Below are 14,201 nucleotides of genomic sequence, written 5' to 3'. Positions count from 1 at the left end.
TGAAGGAAAGGAAAATCCAAAATATATATTTCTCTACTATTTAAAAAAGCTGAGAATTCTAAATAACTAATTTCACTTACACTCAAACATAACTAAGAAATAAAGATAAATATAATTTTTTAACACCTACTACTTCAGGACCATAGACTCTCTTATGATTCACATAACAGAAGGCCATACCTCTCTAAAAACAGTGTCTTATCTGTAGGAGTTATAAGGTATCATGCCAGTATAACAAGGTGACTTTTCAAGATGGATGTTAATGAGCCTATTTTTGACCAGGAATGATGAGGAGTTGGTATTATGGGGACAAAAAGTCTTCTATATTGGCCCAGGTCCTAAAACTGAGGACGGACAATCTCTCCCACTCCTTTCCAGATAGCTTTAGAATAAGGAGTGCTCCAAACACTGAATCAGGGAGGAAAAGATCGCCTTATTTCTCACATAAATTCTAAAGGGACCTGATCGCAGGGCAGATCTGTGCCTTCTCTTAGGTGAAAGAATAATTGGAAACATGACTACCTATATATATTATGACTTTGGGGGCTTCAGAACATCAAAAGAGCTAAGAGAGGATCATTTAGGAAGGGGATGTTATAGAAGACATCCCTGGAGCCAAGAATAGCACCTGCTAAATTTGGTAAGAAGGCAATCCTGAAGAGTGACCAACTTGATTCAATACTAAAATGGACTGATTCAACTGCCAAAACACTCAGTTGTCACACCAGAAGTGAGCACAGCTGGTTAGTAGAACAAATGGTTCATTATCAACACCAAATCAGAAACAAACTTGGTGGAGACCTTTCAAAGGGAGAAATTACCTTTTAGAATTAATCACCAAGTAGATCTCAGTCTTACATGATTCCTCTTTGTGTGCCTCACTGTCACAATATTTGATAGTTGTGCCACAGATGGACTCTGTGGGAAAGAAGGGAAGAGGGGGCACACTCTGGTCCTGAGGGAAATGCTTTCTAATTCCTACTCTTGTTATAATTCTAATTGTCCTTTTTAAAGACAAAATACCAACACTAGAGAATGCTATATTGCATCACTGCTGAGTTAAGAAAATTGGATTCATAGCTCATAAGACTGATTCCTAGAGCCCTGAAGAAAGCAGTAGTCAGTCACTATCTTGGAATCCAACCTATGAGTTGGAAGTGGATCCTGAGAGTGTGCTACACAATCAAATCACATGGATCATAGAAAAGTCAGAAGGCCTTCTCCATGGGGGAAGGGACAATTATTAAATAAAGGAAAATTAATTATGAAAAAAGATAAAGCAATCCATTCGTGGAATTTTTTTCTAATTATTACTTCTAAGATAATCATGTGAGAATTTTTAGCCCTTCTTATATATATATATATATATATATATATATATATATATATATATATATATATATATATATATATTTTTTTTTTTGAAGATATAGAATCTCTGAATAAAGAATGAAGAGAATTAAAAGATTATGAAATAAAAGGACTAAGATGGGGAAGAGGACAAGTGTTTTAAGCAATCAAGAAATAGAATAAAAAACAATCCTCTGTGACTAAAGTACAACATTCTACCAAATAAAATTAGAATTGGACTATTTGTAATTGTTATAAGTTATGCTATTTAAATTTGAAATGTGATAATAACAAAATTAAAATCTTTAACTTACTTTTTCAGTAGTAACCGTCAAAGAAGGAACCAAGGCTGGTGACGGTTCTGGTTGCTTCTTATGCTTTTGTTTGTGTTTGTCTTTTTCTTTGTATTTCTAAAAATTAAGAAAAGTAAAATATAAGTTTAGTTTAGTATGATGATCCATATTTACTTTAGCAGAACAAAAGTGGCAAAGGATATTTTTTTTATTTTGCTGGTGGCTTGACTGGGGGGAAGGAGCACAATATGTAGGTAGAATTTAATCATTCAAAATATCTCATTGCAAAAAATAAAAGATAAAATCAATTGCTTCTATCAGCATGATCACAGGATTATTCATATCAGTTTTCCATATACTAAAATTATTTAAAATAAACACTTTAAAAGGAAAGGGACATGCATGTGCAAGAATGTTTGTGGCAGCTCTCTTTGTAGTGGCCAGAAACTGGAAACTGAATGGATGCCCATCAATTGGAGAATGGCTGAATAAGTTGTAATATATGAATGTTACTGAATATTATTGTTCTGTAAGAAATGACCAGCAAGATGATTTCAGAAAGGCCTGAAGAGACTTACATGAAACTGATGATGAGTGAAATGAGCCAGGACCAGGAGATCATTATACACGGCAACAACAATACTATATGATGATCAATTCTGATGGATGAAGCCCTCTCCAACAATGAGATGAACCAAATCAGCTCCAATAGAGCAGTAATGAACTGAACCAGTTATGCCCAGGGAAAATTCTGGGAGTCAACTATGAACCACTACATAGAATTCCCAATCCCTATATTTTTGTCTGCCTACATTTTTTATTTCCTTCACAGGCTAATTGTACACTGTTTCAAAGTCCGATTCTTTTTGTACAGCAAAATAACTGTTTGGACATGTATACAAATATTGTATTTAATTTATACTTCAACATATTTAACATGTATTGGTCAACCTGCCATCTGAGAGAAGGGGTGGAGGGAAGGAGGGGAAAAATTGAAACAAAAGCTTTGCACTTGTCAATGCTGGAAAATTACCTATGCATAAAATTTTTGTAAAAATTAATTTTTTTTAAAAAAAGGAAAAAATAAAATAAAATAAAAAAGACTTTAGTCTCTAGCCTCAACTGATGAGACTAAAACAATCCAACCAATACTAATGGATCACAAGCTTTGTTCAAGGTATTATGCTACATATAGATGATATCTAAATGAATAAAAACACCTGAATCTTCTGTCTCTTATAAGCATTAAGTAACATGGAGGAAAATATCAGAAAAAATATAACTTATTCAAACAATACAGAAAGTTCCACAAGATACACAAAGTGCTCTGAGGATCTAGCCCAAGATCACAGTACAACAGGATAAAAAGGATATGAGGGCATAACTTCACAGAACATTTACCTGAGCTTGAAAGGTGAGAGATGGATATATCAGGTAGGAAAATACATGAAGAAAGAAGAATATTATTTGTTTATATAACAACTAAGTAGTCCAGTTTGGCTACAGCACAGTAAATATCAAGTGAATGAACATTTAATAAGCATCTGTTATATGCCAGGTACTATGCTAGGGATACAAATACTAGTTAAAAAAGATAAGTCTTTAACCTCAAGGACCAATCTGGGGAGGGAGAACAACATACAAAAACTTGGGGTGGAGGTGAAGTGCAAAAAGTTCAAGGCTTTGCCCTCAAGTCACAAAGTTCAACTGAGATTAGTGAGATGTAGTACCAAACAGATTCAAACATGCAAAATAATGGGATTTCCCAATGATGACTTTCCTAAAGACAGAAATCCATAAAAGTCCAAAAGCAATGTACCTAGTGAAAAATGGGGAGAAGGCCATGCTGCTGAGCTCCTTTTTAAAAGAGAGGCCATGGAAAACAGGAAAGCATAGAAATAAAACTAGAAAAATCAGTTGCCAGGATAAGGAATTACTACATAATTATGTAGGATAAAAGCATTTTGAAGATTTTAATAAGATTCATCTAGCAATAATATTTAATTTAGTACATACACTTCACATTTATAATCTGATGTTAAACATTTTCCTAAATATTGGGAAATATTAGATAAAACAGAATTCTTGTCCTCATAAAGCATATAATCTGGTAGAGATAAAAATATATATAATACATTATATATACAAAAAGCACATAAGATAAAAGACTGAACTAAATCTAAGATTTGGAAAGCTTGTTGATAGGGAGAAATAAGATCCATTCATGATATGAATAGCATGAAGAAAGACACAGAAATAGAGTAAATGATGATATGTATGATGAATGGCACATTTGGCATTATTAAGTAAATGAAGGAAAGTCATAGATAAAAATCAGAAAGAATGGTGTGGTTTAAAAAAAAAAAAAAAACCAGTAGATTACTTAATGAAAAAGAACTAACTTGAAACTTCACTAAGCAAAAATGAAGCCACTGATGCCCAAGAAAGCTTCATTGGATAGTAGAATGAAGGATAATGGAAAAGGAAGAGTTGATTAAGGTGAAAAGATTAAGAGACAAATGGTATAGATTTCCGATGGACAAAGGGAGGAAGGAAAGGATATGATATATAATATGAAGATAAAATAAGAGTCAAAAGTAACATCAAAGTTTTGAACACAAAAGGGTAAAAATAGGGAGTCAATGAAAAAAGGGGAATGATAAAAGGAAAAAGTTTCAAAAATCTCTTACTCAGATGCTTCATCACAGTTTGGAAGTTAGGGTTTATCAGAGCTAAACCTCTGACAGGTTCTAACCTTCTAGAAAAGCTTTAAATCCCATATCTACTTTTTTAAAAGGACAAAGCTAAATTTGGAGTCATGGTGGCAAACTGGGAAATACTATTGGTGATTTCAATACAATCTACCAAAACAACAACAAAAATCTTATCAAAGATTTATAAAAAATTTATTTGCATGGGAAAATTTAGCCCAGATTCTTCCGTTAACAGTGGCTGAATGACCAAAAACAAAGAAAAAAGGGTTAAAGACTCATTTCTTTTCTAGATATTGGCTTAGTTGTTGGCACTTGAAATATAAAAACTTTATTTGGTGACCATGATGGACCTTATAAATCCTTAATATTCTTGCTATAAAGAAAACCAGATAAACAAATCCCTTACACATCCAAAATTAACATACATTTTCAAATTCAGTAATTATAATGCAAACAGGCATAAAAAAAGATAACAAAAAATATACTGGAAGACATGGCTTAGAAATAAAAAACAAGAGAACAATGGATGTAGATTAACATTGAAATGTTTGTATCTGTGGATGACAGTTAAGTTCAAAATTTAAAAAAAAAAAAATTTAACCCCTCCACTACTTCCTCCAAAACTGGGAGACACTGGACATTTAAGCACCATTACAAAAACTAGTTTATTATAAGAAATGGTTGCTGATGAATGGATGTCCATCAATTAGAAAAGAATTGGGTAAATTATGGTATATAAAGGTTATAGAATATTATTGCTCTGTAAGAAATGCAGAGATACAGAGAAATACAGAGGGGTTTGGAGAGACTTACATAAACTGATGCTGAGTGAAACAAGCAGAACCAGAAGATCACTATATACTTCAACAACAATACTGTATGAAGATGTATCCTGATGGAAGTGGAAATCTTCAACATAAAGAAGATCCAACTCACTTCCTGTTGATCAATGATGGACAGAAACAACTACACCCAGAGAAGGAACACTGGGAATTGAATGTAAACTGTTAGCACTACTGTCTACCCAGGTTACTTATACCTTCAGAATCCAACTCTTAACGTGCAACAAGAAAATTGGATTTACACACATATATTGTAACTAGGTTATACTGTAACACATTTAATATGTATAGGATTGCCTGTCATCTAGGGGAGGGAGTAGAGAGAGGGAGGGGAAAATTTGGAAAAATGAATACAAGGGATAATGTTACAAAAAAAATTACTCATGCATATGTACTGTCAAAAAAAATTTATAATTATAAAATTTAAAAAAAAATTTTTTTAAATGGTTGCCGATATGAGTCATCTCTGAATCAGCTATATGAAATAAAATCATCACCCAGGGTAAGTCAAAGAGAGATACATGAAAAACACTATAATGTTACACAAATAAAGAAGTATGCAATAAAAGCAGTATAACAGATAACAATCAGAGTGATATGTGCCTCTTAAAGATAATGGAATGGTCATGTGGCTTAAGACAAAGTTAAGTGAGAAACAGCCTACATACTCCCATCACTAGTCACACAATGATAATGAATCAACAAATATTTATTAAACCTGTGTTAATTATTGGAAATGCAAAGAAAAAGCAAAAAGAATCCCTGACCCAAAGGAGTTTACATTCTAATGTTCAAGCATCATAAATGAAGGCCAACAGCCTGTCATGACTATGTGAAGCTATCTCTGTCCCCCTCAGGGGAGAATGAACACATAGAACAAAAAGATATGGGAAGGACTGTAATCTGTTCTGCTTCCTGCTTCAAGTTTTCACACTGAAAGACAAGAGATCCATCACCATTACCTTCATCAAGATATATAATCACTTTTTAGAATTATAAAGTATTTTATATATATTATCTAACAGTTCATCATATAGCCTGGTAATGTAATGGCTATTATTATTCCCTTAGAGATAAGAAAACTGAGGTTCAAAGAGGTTAAAAGTATAACTGCACATTTACCAAGTATCTTAGGTGGTATTTAAATACAGTTCTTCTTGACTCCAAATTCTATCCACTCTGGTAAGCCGTCTTTCTCAGAGTATCCAATCCACACAAGTAAAGATACATACAAGGAGAATGGGAAAATTTGGGAGAGAAAGATCACTGCAGTGTTGGATGCTCCAGTTAAATATGTCTGTAACTGGAGATCTGAATCTGGAGATTAAAAGAGATGGTATAGGAGTAATACAAATATTCCATAAAAAAACCCTAAGAAGTAATTGTAAGCTCTGCATGATAATGGTAAGTGAAGACATGGGAAAATAAATAGAGAGAAATTGAGTTACAAACTAAGCCCCTGACGAATAAATCAATATAACTGGTCAAGAGGACTCGAAATCTGTGAGACAAACAAGACTAGTTAGTCAATAAAGGGGGAAGAACCACAGCAAATGGTATATCAGAGAATGGAAGGGGAGGGAAGACCTGAAGAATCTCTTCTTATAAGATGCGACTCTAAGAGAAGAAATATATATCTAAAATAAAGGACATGAGTAAAAAGTATTCCAATGATATCTCTTCTCCACTGTTATATATCTCCAGTCTATTGACGAGGTCAGTAAAAACAGGAAGCTAAAAATTAACAAAACACCATATTAACAAGTAACTTTAAAAGTGTTTCTAATTGTACAAGCATACATGCAATAAATTGTCCAATTCAACATTAAGCACTACAAATGCAAATAAGCATGCAAAAAGGTAGACAGATAAAAGACTGCTCCTTAAAGGCTACAATCCAATTTTCAAGACAGCCTACACACATATATGAACATCTTTTGACCCTTCCAAGACATATGGTATATCAGAATGTTAATCTCAGGAAAAACTTTTGAGAACATTAGTAACAAAGAACATACATTCAATTTATTGGTGCCAGAACAATAAGAAAGTAAAGTGTTCATGATGATTTAGAAAGACAGGTATCATGGATGAAACAGGAAAAACTTAAAAGGAACAAAATAATTTGAAGATTTCTACAAGATATAAGACAAGTAAAAAACACTCAGAATTCAAGATGGGAATCATGGAAGACAACACATCTATGTCATTTAGGAAGTTAGTAACTAAGAGGAAAAATAGTGGCTCTTGAGGGTTGAGGAAGATCTTTGAACAATAGGCAGTTCTGATACGTAACACATTACCTACAGGCTAGGTACTTTTCTTACAGAGAAGTTCATCTTGCTTCCCTGATTTTCTTCAAATCTCAGCAACAAGGCCACCATTTATAAACTGTTCCCAGTCCTCCTTAAAGCAAGTGCCTTTTTTCTTGGATTGTTGCAGGTACCAGTCTCCCTTTCTCCCCTCTTTGTCCTCCCTCTTAGCTAACCCCTTCTTTCTGTCTCTCTCCCCAACTCCCCTTGCTCTTAACATCCTTCCCTCACTTCTGCCATTACCCACTGCTGTTTGTACAAATATTGTTTCCCCTATTAGATTGTGAGCACCTTGAGCACAGGCATTACTTTTGTCTTACTTTGTACTTTTGTTGGCCTCTGCTGCTTGGCTTATATTCTTCTGGTATCAGCACCAAATAAATATTGAAACTTTAAAAACATGGAATAACTTTTTGGATCCTCATATTTTAGCTTGGAACAACAGGGTCAATACTTACACTAATGGTGTAAGAGTAATGATATGCAAAACTACTGGCACCTTGTTATGAATCAAGGCAGTAACACCAAACTGTGCAATCATATTTTTACAACCATGTACTTAACAGTTAAAAGTCTTCACACAACTGTTTTGATTTCTAGGCTAAAGTAACCGATTTTTTTCATGGAATACATATGAACTTGAAAAATAACTGATAAGTCAAACTACAGTTATTAAAGCTTAGTGTGACAGACATTTCTCAAAAATGGATAAAGTGAGCCTGATCCTTTAAGAAAAAATAATTGGCACTATTTCCTGCCAATGATAAATTTCAAGCTTTCATGTTAAAATAACTATTCTGGAAATCTTATATCTGCCACCATGATCTGGGCAGTTTCTTTTCTTTTCTTTTTTTTTTTTTAATTGAAAACAAAGTCACTTTATTATAAAATTTTTGACAGTATATATGCATGAGTAATTTTTTTAAAATAATATTATCCCTTGTAATCATTTTTCCAAATTATCCCCTCCCTCCCTCGACTCCCTCCCCTAGATGACAGGCAATTCTGGGCAGCTTCTTACTACTTCAAGGTTTTCCTGATGAATTCAAGGGTTATATTAAAAAACAAAAATTTTGATACAAAACATATCAACATTTAAAGATCTACATAACTCAATGAAGTAATATTTTCCAAATGACCAACATATGAAGCTCAAAAATGATGCATAGATTAGGAAGGAACTAAGGCCAAAGGGCTATAAAATCATGCATATCCTTTGAGTCATCAATACTATTTACCAGGTCTGCAATCCAAAATTAGGTCTCCTGACCCCTAAAAGAGAGGGGGAGGACTTTATAGCAGCTCTTTTTGTCGTAGCTAAGAATTGGAAATTGAAGGGATACCCATGAACAGTGAAATGACTAAACAATCTGTGGAATAAGATTATTGCGATGGAGTGTTAGAAAAGACAAAGCAGGGTGATTTCAAAAAAACCTGGAAAGATGCACATAAACTGATGCAAAGTGAAGTGAACAAAACCAGAAGAACACTATACATAGTAACAGCAGTATTTTTCAAGAAAGAACTGTGAATGATTTAGCTATTCTCAATAATGTAATAAAATAAGACAATCCCAAAAGGCTAAAGATGAAGCAGAGAAATAACAAATATTTTAATACAAAATGAAACAAGCCATCTTTTTCATTTTTTTTCTTATACAAAATGACTAATACAGAAATTTTTTATACGATTGCACATGTATGACCTATAAGTGATTGCTTACCACTGGAGAGAAAATATGCCTATCAAATTTTGGCATATCATCAAACAATGTCCAAAAAAAAATTTTTTAAAGGCTGTTAAAATACTTCTCCTTTTTCTAACTCTGTGTGTGTGTGTGTGTGTGTGTGTGTGTGTGTGTGTGTGTACACAAGTCAGATTTTCTTTATATACATCAACCAAAACAGTGCAACAGGCTGAATGCATAAGTAGTTATGTAAACTCATCTTTAATCAAGCCAGACAAAAAAGAGATTGACAAAATTATATGAAATAATGTCATTCTTCTAAACATTTTTGTTCTTGAAAATATAAGATTTTAATTATAAAATATTATAATACCTTTTTTTAGATTTAAATAATAAATTTTAAATAAGTTTAATTCCTAAAATGGTAAATATTAATAAAAGCCAAACAGGGAGAAATTGCTTACAAGTCTCAGTAATTTTTAAGAGTACAGAAGGGGAAACTGAGTCAAGATGGTGGAGTAAACATAGCGACTTACCAAGATCAATGCCATACTGTTCCAAATTACTTTAAATAATAACTCTAAACAAATTTTACAGTCAGAACACAAAAAGAAGTAGAACAATTTTCCAGCCTACAATAATTTAGAAATTCAGCAGGAAAGCTCTGTGTCGCCCAGCCCTGGGGGCAGTCCTGGTCCTGGAGCTGGCAAAGCAGCAAGAATGGGGATACAGCCTTTAAGAATACTGACAATTTTCTAGATCTCTCAGATCAGAGACACTAAAGATGGCTTAGAAGGTCAGCAGGAAGGATCTATCAGGAGGATAAGAGGGCCTTGGGAAACCGGCAAACCAGAAGTGGGCACGGGCAGAAGCTTCCCAAGACTTCAGCTCACAAATCTCTTTCCTAGCATCCAGAAAGAACTGTGCTGCTCTAGCATACTAGAACTTACAGGCACAATAGAGCAAGGATACTCACAGCAGAAAAAGAGTATTTTTGGTCAGATTACCAGAAAGATCTCTGAAAATAGGTGCACAAAACCCCTGAAGTTTGGGATAGTGCACTCTCAACCCTGGGAAAAAGAGCCCTACTCTAACAGAGTTAAAAGCAGAGTAAGAGGCAAAGAAAATGAGCAGAAAAAGATTCTGACCATAGAAAGTTACTACAATGACAAGGAAGATCAAAACATACACTCAAAAAAAAAAAGATAACAAAATCAAAGCTCCTATATCCAAAACCTCCAAGAAAAAAAAAAAAAAATTGGTATCAGGGTATGGATGAAGTCAAAAAGGATTTTGAAAATCACGTAAGAAAGAGAGGGGAAAAATTGGGAAGAGTAATGAGAGTATTGCAAAAAGAAATAAAGAGCTAATGAAGAAAAAATTGGCCAAATGAGAAAGGAGGTACAAAAGCTGAGGAAAATTATTTCTTAAAAATTAGAATTTATTATGGTTTACAGCTAAAGCAGTTCTTAGGGAAAATTTTATGTCTAGATGATTACTTGAATATAATAATAAAAAAATAAATGAATTGGGCATTCAATTAAAAAAGCTAGAAGGACAAATTAAAAATCAATTAAATGTCAAATTTAAAATTCCAAAAATAAAAGGGGAGAATAATTGAAAGAAAACAAAAATAAGAATTGGTTTTATAAAAAACACCAAAAAAGCAAATCAACCTTTAATTTGATTAGAAAAATTAGAAAAAGAAAATCAAATTGTTAATATCAAAAATAAAAAGGGTGAACTTTCCACCAACAAAGAGGAAATTAGAGTAATAATAAGGAGCTATTTTGTCCAAGTGTATGCCAACAAATCCGATAACCTAGGTGAAATTTATGAACACTTACAAAAATATAGATTGCCCAGATTAACAGAAGAGTAAATAAATTACTTAAGTAGTTCCATTTTAGAGAAAGAAATTAAACAAGATATTATTCAACTCCGTAAGAAAAAATCCCAGGGTCAGAAAGATTTTTTTTTTTTTACGCAAGAATTCTACCAAATATTTAAATCACAACAAATTCCAATACTATGGCAAACCATTTAGAAAAATAGAGAAAGAAGGAGTCTTACCAAATTCCTTTTATGACACTGATATGGGTGCTGATAAATAAAGCAGGTAAGGTCAAAACACATGCAAAAATTATAGACCCATTTCCCTAATGAATATTGATGCAAAAATTTTAAATAAAATATTAGCAAAGAGATTTCAGAAAATTATCACCAGGTAAATATACCATGACCAAGTAGGATTTATATCAAGGATGCAGAGCTGGTTAATTGTGATGTTCTGTTTCTCTAAAATGTAATTGGTTCTCTTGGAGCAGATTTCTTGGAGAGCTTCTGGAAGCAGCCTTCCTTTCAGTTCAGTTCAATAATCCCAAAATGCAGCCAGGAATTAAAGTCCAGATCCTTTACTGTCTCTTTCCAAATCTTATCTCCTTCATTTGGGGGTCCATTAGTTTTCAGAGGCCTTCTGGATCTTGCCTCTAGTCCTTTGTCTCTTACAGCTTCAGCTTCTAGCTCCCTCTGAATCCAAAGTCTCCAGCCAGCACAAAGTTGAAAATGGAATGAATCAGACTCCGCCTCTGAGAGTGGGATTGTGGAAGGAAGCTCCCGGAAGTCAATCCTAGTTCTGAATCTCCCAAAGTCCTCTCCTCGAAGTCCCCTGAAGTTCTCCCAGGAAGTCCTCTCCTTGACTGAATCCTAACGCTGAATCCCTTCCCAGAAAGTGGGCTTTTACATGCTCTCTAAAGGTGTGAATCTAATGTGTGTACCAATGATGGAACTCCTTTAAAGAAGTGAACTAAGTATATAAATACCTTGTAAGAATCCTAATAGTTAATTATTACTGGTAGCGTAACTATGTCAATATCCCAATTAACAGAAACTATATGATTATCTCAATAGATGCAGAAAAAGCATCTGACAAAATCCAGGACCAATTCCTATTAAAAACCAGTAGGGAGCACAGGAATAAATGGAGTTTTCTTTCAGCAAACATTATATGTAATGGGATAAACTAAACTAGAAGCATTCCCATTAAGATCAGGAGTAAAACAAGGATGCCCACTATCACTATCACTGTTCAATATTATATTAGGAATGTGAATTTTAGCAATAAAAGAAGAAAAAAAATTAAAGGCATTAGAGTAGGTAAAAAGGAAACCAAATTATTATTCTTTGCAGATGATATAGATATACTTAGAAAATTCTAGAGAATCAACTAAAAAATTACTAGAAACAACAACTTTAGCAAAGTTGCAGAAAACAAAATAAATCCACATAAAAATTAAAATTCAGCAAATGGAAGCTAATGACTTTATGAGAAATCAAGATAATAAAACAAAACCAAAAGAATGAAAAAACAGAAAATAATATGAAATATCTCATTGGTAAAACAACTGACCTGAAAAACAGATCCAGGAGAGAAAATTTTAAAATTCTCTCTCCTGGATATATTGCAAGCATTCAGAAAGAAACAATTCAAAAATAGTGGAACCACAGTGAAGATAACAAAAAGATTTAGCAGGTTCTACATTAAAAGAGAAGAAGGCTTGGAATATATTTCAGAAGGCAAAGGAACTAATATTACAATTTAAAAAACAACAACAACAACAACAACAACAACAACAACAACAAAAAACCACAGCACCTATCCAGTAAAACTGAGTATAATCCTTCAGGAGAAAAGATAAAATTCAATGAAATAAAGGACTTTGAAGAATTCATGATGAAATTACCAGACCTGAATAGAAAGAAAATTTGATTTTCAAATACAGGACTTAAGGAGGTAATCAGGAAAGGAAAATCATAAAGAAATTAAGGTTTATCACTCTACATTCCTACATGGGAGGATGATACTTGTAACTCATGAGAACTTTCTTATTATTAGGATTCTTAGGAATATATATAGATAGGTGTGAGCTAAATATAAAGGGCTAACATGTTTAAAAAAAACAAATAAAATTGAGGGATAAGAAACAACCAGCAGGAAGATTTCAGAAAGGCCTGGAGAGACTTAATGAAGTGATGATGAAGGGGAGAATGGAAAAGAGGAAGGTAGAATGGAATAAATTCTCTGCCATAAAAGAGGCAAAAAAAACCTTTTACACTGGGGAAGGGGAATGAGTGAACCTTACTCTCCTTTAAGAATTGACTCAGAGGAAATAATCTACATACTCAATATGGGTACAGAAATCTATCTTAGGAAATGCACATTAAGACAACTTTAAGATACTACTACACACCTCCCAAATTGGCTAAGATGAAAAGGAAAAAGTAAAGATAAATGTTGGAGGGGATGTGAGAAAACTGGGACACACTGTCAACGGAATTGTGAATTGACCCAACCATTCTGTAGAACAATATGAAATTATGGCCAAAGGATTTTCAAATTGTGCATATTCTGATTTAGCAGTATCTCTACTGAGTCTGTATCCTAAAGAGATTTTAAAGGAGGGAAAGGGATCCATATGTGCAGAAATGTTTGTGGCAGCCCTTTTTGTAGTGGCAAGTAACTGGAAACTGAGGGGATGCCCTTCAGTTGGGGAATGGTTGAATAAGTTATGGTATATGTTATGGAATATTATTGTTCTATAAGAAATGAACAGAAAGGTCTGTGGAGACTTAGATGGACTGATGCTAAATGAGTAGGACCAGGAGAACATTGTACACAGCAAGAAGATTGTGTGATGATCAACTGTGGCTCTTTTCAACAATGAGGTGATTCAAGCCAATTCCAATAGACTTGTAATGGAGAGAACCATCTGCATTTAGAAAAAGGACTTTGGGGACTGAATGTGGATCACACCATAGTATTTTCACCTTTTTTCTTTCTTTCTCACTTTTTTCCCCTTTGATCTGATGTTCTAGCATAGCATGATAAATATGGAAATATGTTTAGATGAATTACATGTTGGGGCAACCAGGTGGCACAGTGGATAAGAGCATTTTCTCTGAAGCCAGGGGGACCTGAGTTCAAATCTAGCCTCAGACACTTA

At 33.6% G+C, this 14,201-nt stretch overlaps 1 protein-coding gene across 10 annotated transcripts in view; it reads right to left on the bottom strand.

Moving 5' to 3' along the window:
- The window catches only part of MLLT10 (MLLT10 histone lysine methyltransferase DOT1L cofactor), a 221,778-nt gene that overhangs the window by 99,600 nt on the left and 107,977 nt on the right, over positions 1–14,201 (bottom strand). For all 10 annotated transcript variants that reach the window (XM_074266892.1, XM_074266889.1, XM_074266886.1 and 7 more), the window contains one exon: positions 1,665–1,760. In XM_074266892.1, coding sequence (XP_074122993.1) covers positions 1,665–1,760 — 96 coding nt within the window. The remainder of the gene's footprint in view (positions 1–1,664; positions 1,761–14,201) is intronic.

This window comes from Sminthopsis crassicaudata, chromosome 5 (genome assembly GCF_048593235.1).
Source record: "Sminthopsis crassicaudata isolate SCR6 chromosome 5, ASM4859323v1, whole genome shotgun sequence".
NCBI lineage: Eukaryota > Metazoa > Chordata > Mammalia > Dasyuromorphia > Dasyuridae > Sminthopsis > Sminthopsis crassicaudata.
Note: the sequence above shows the minus strand (reverse complement) of the source record. Positions and strands in the feature narration are given on the sequence as shown.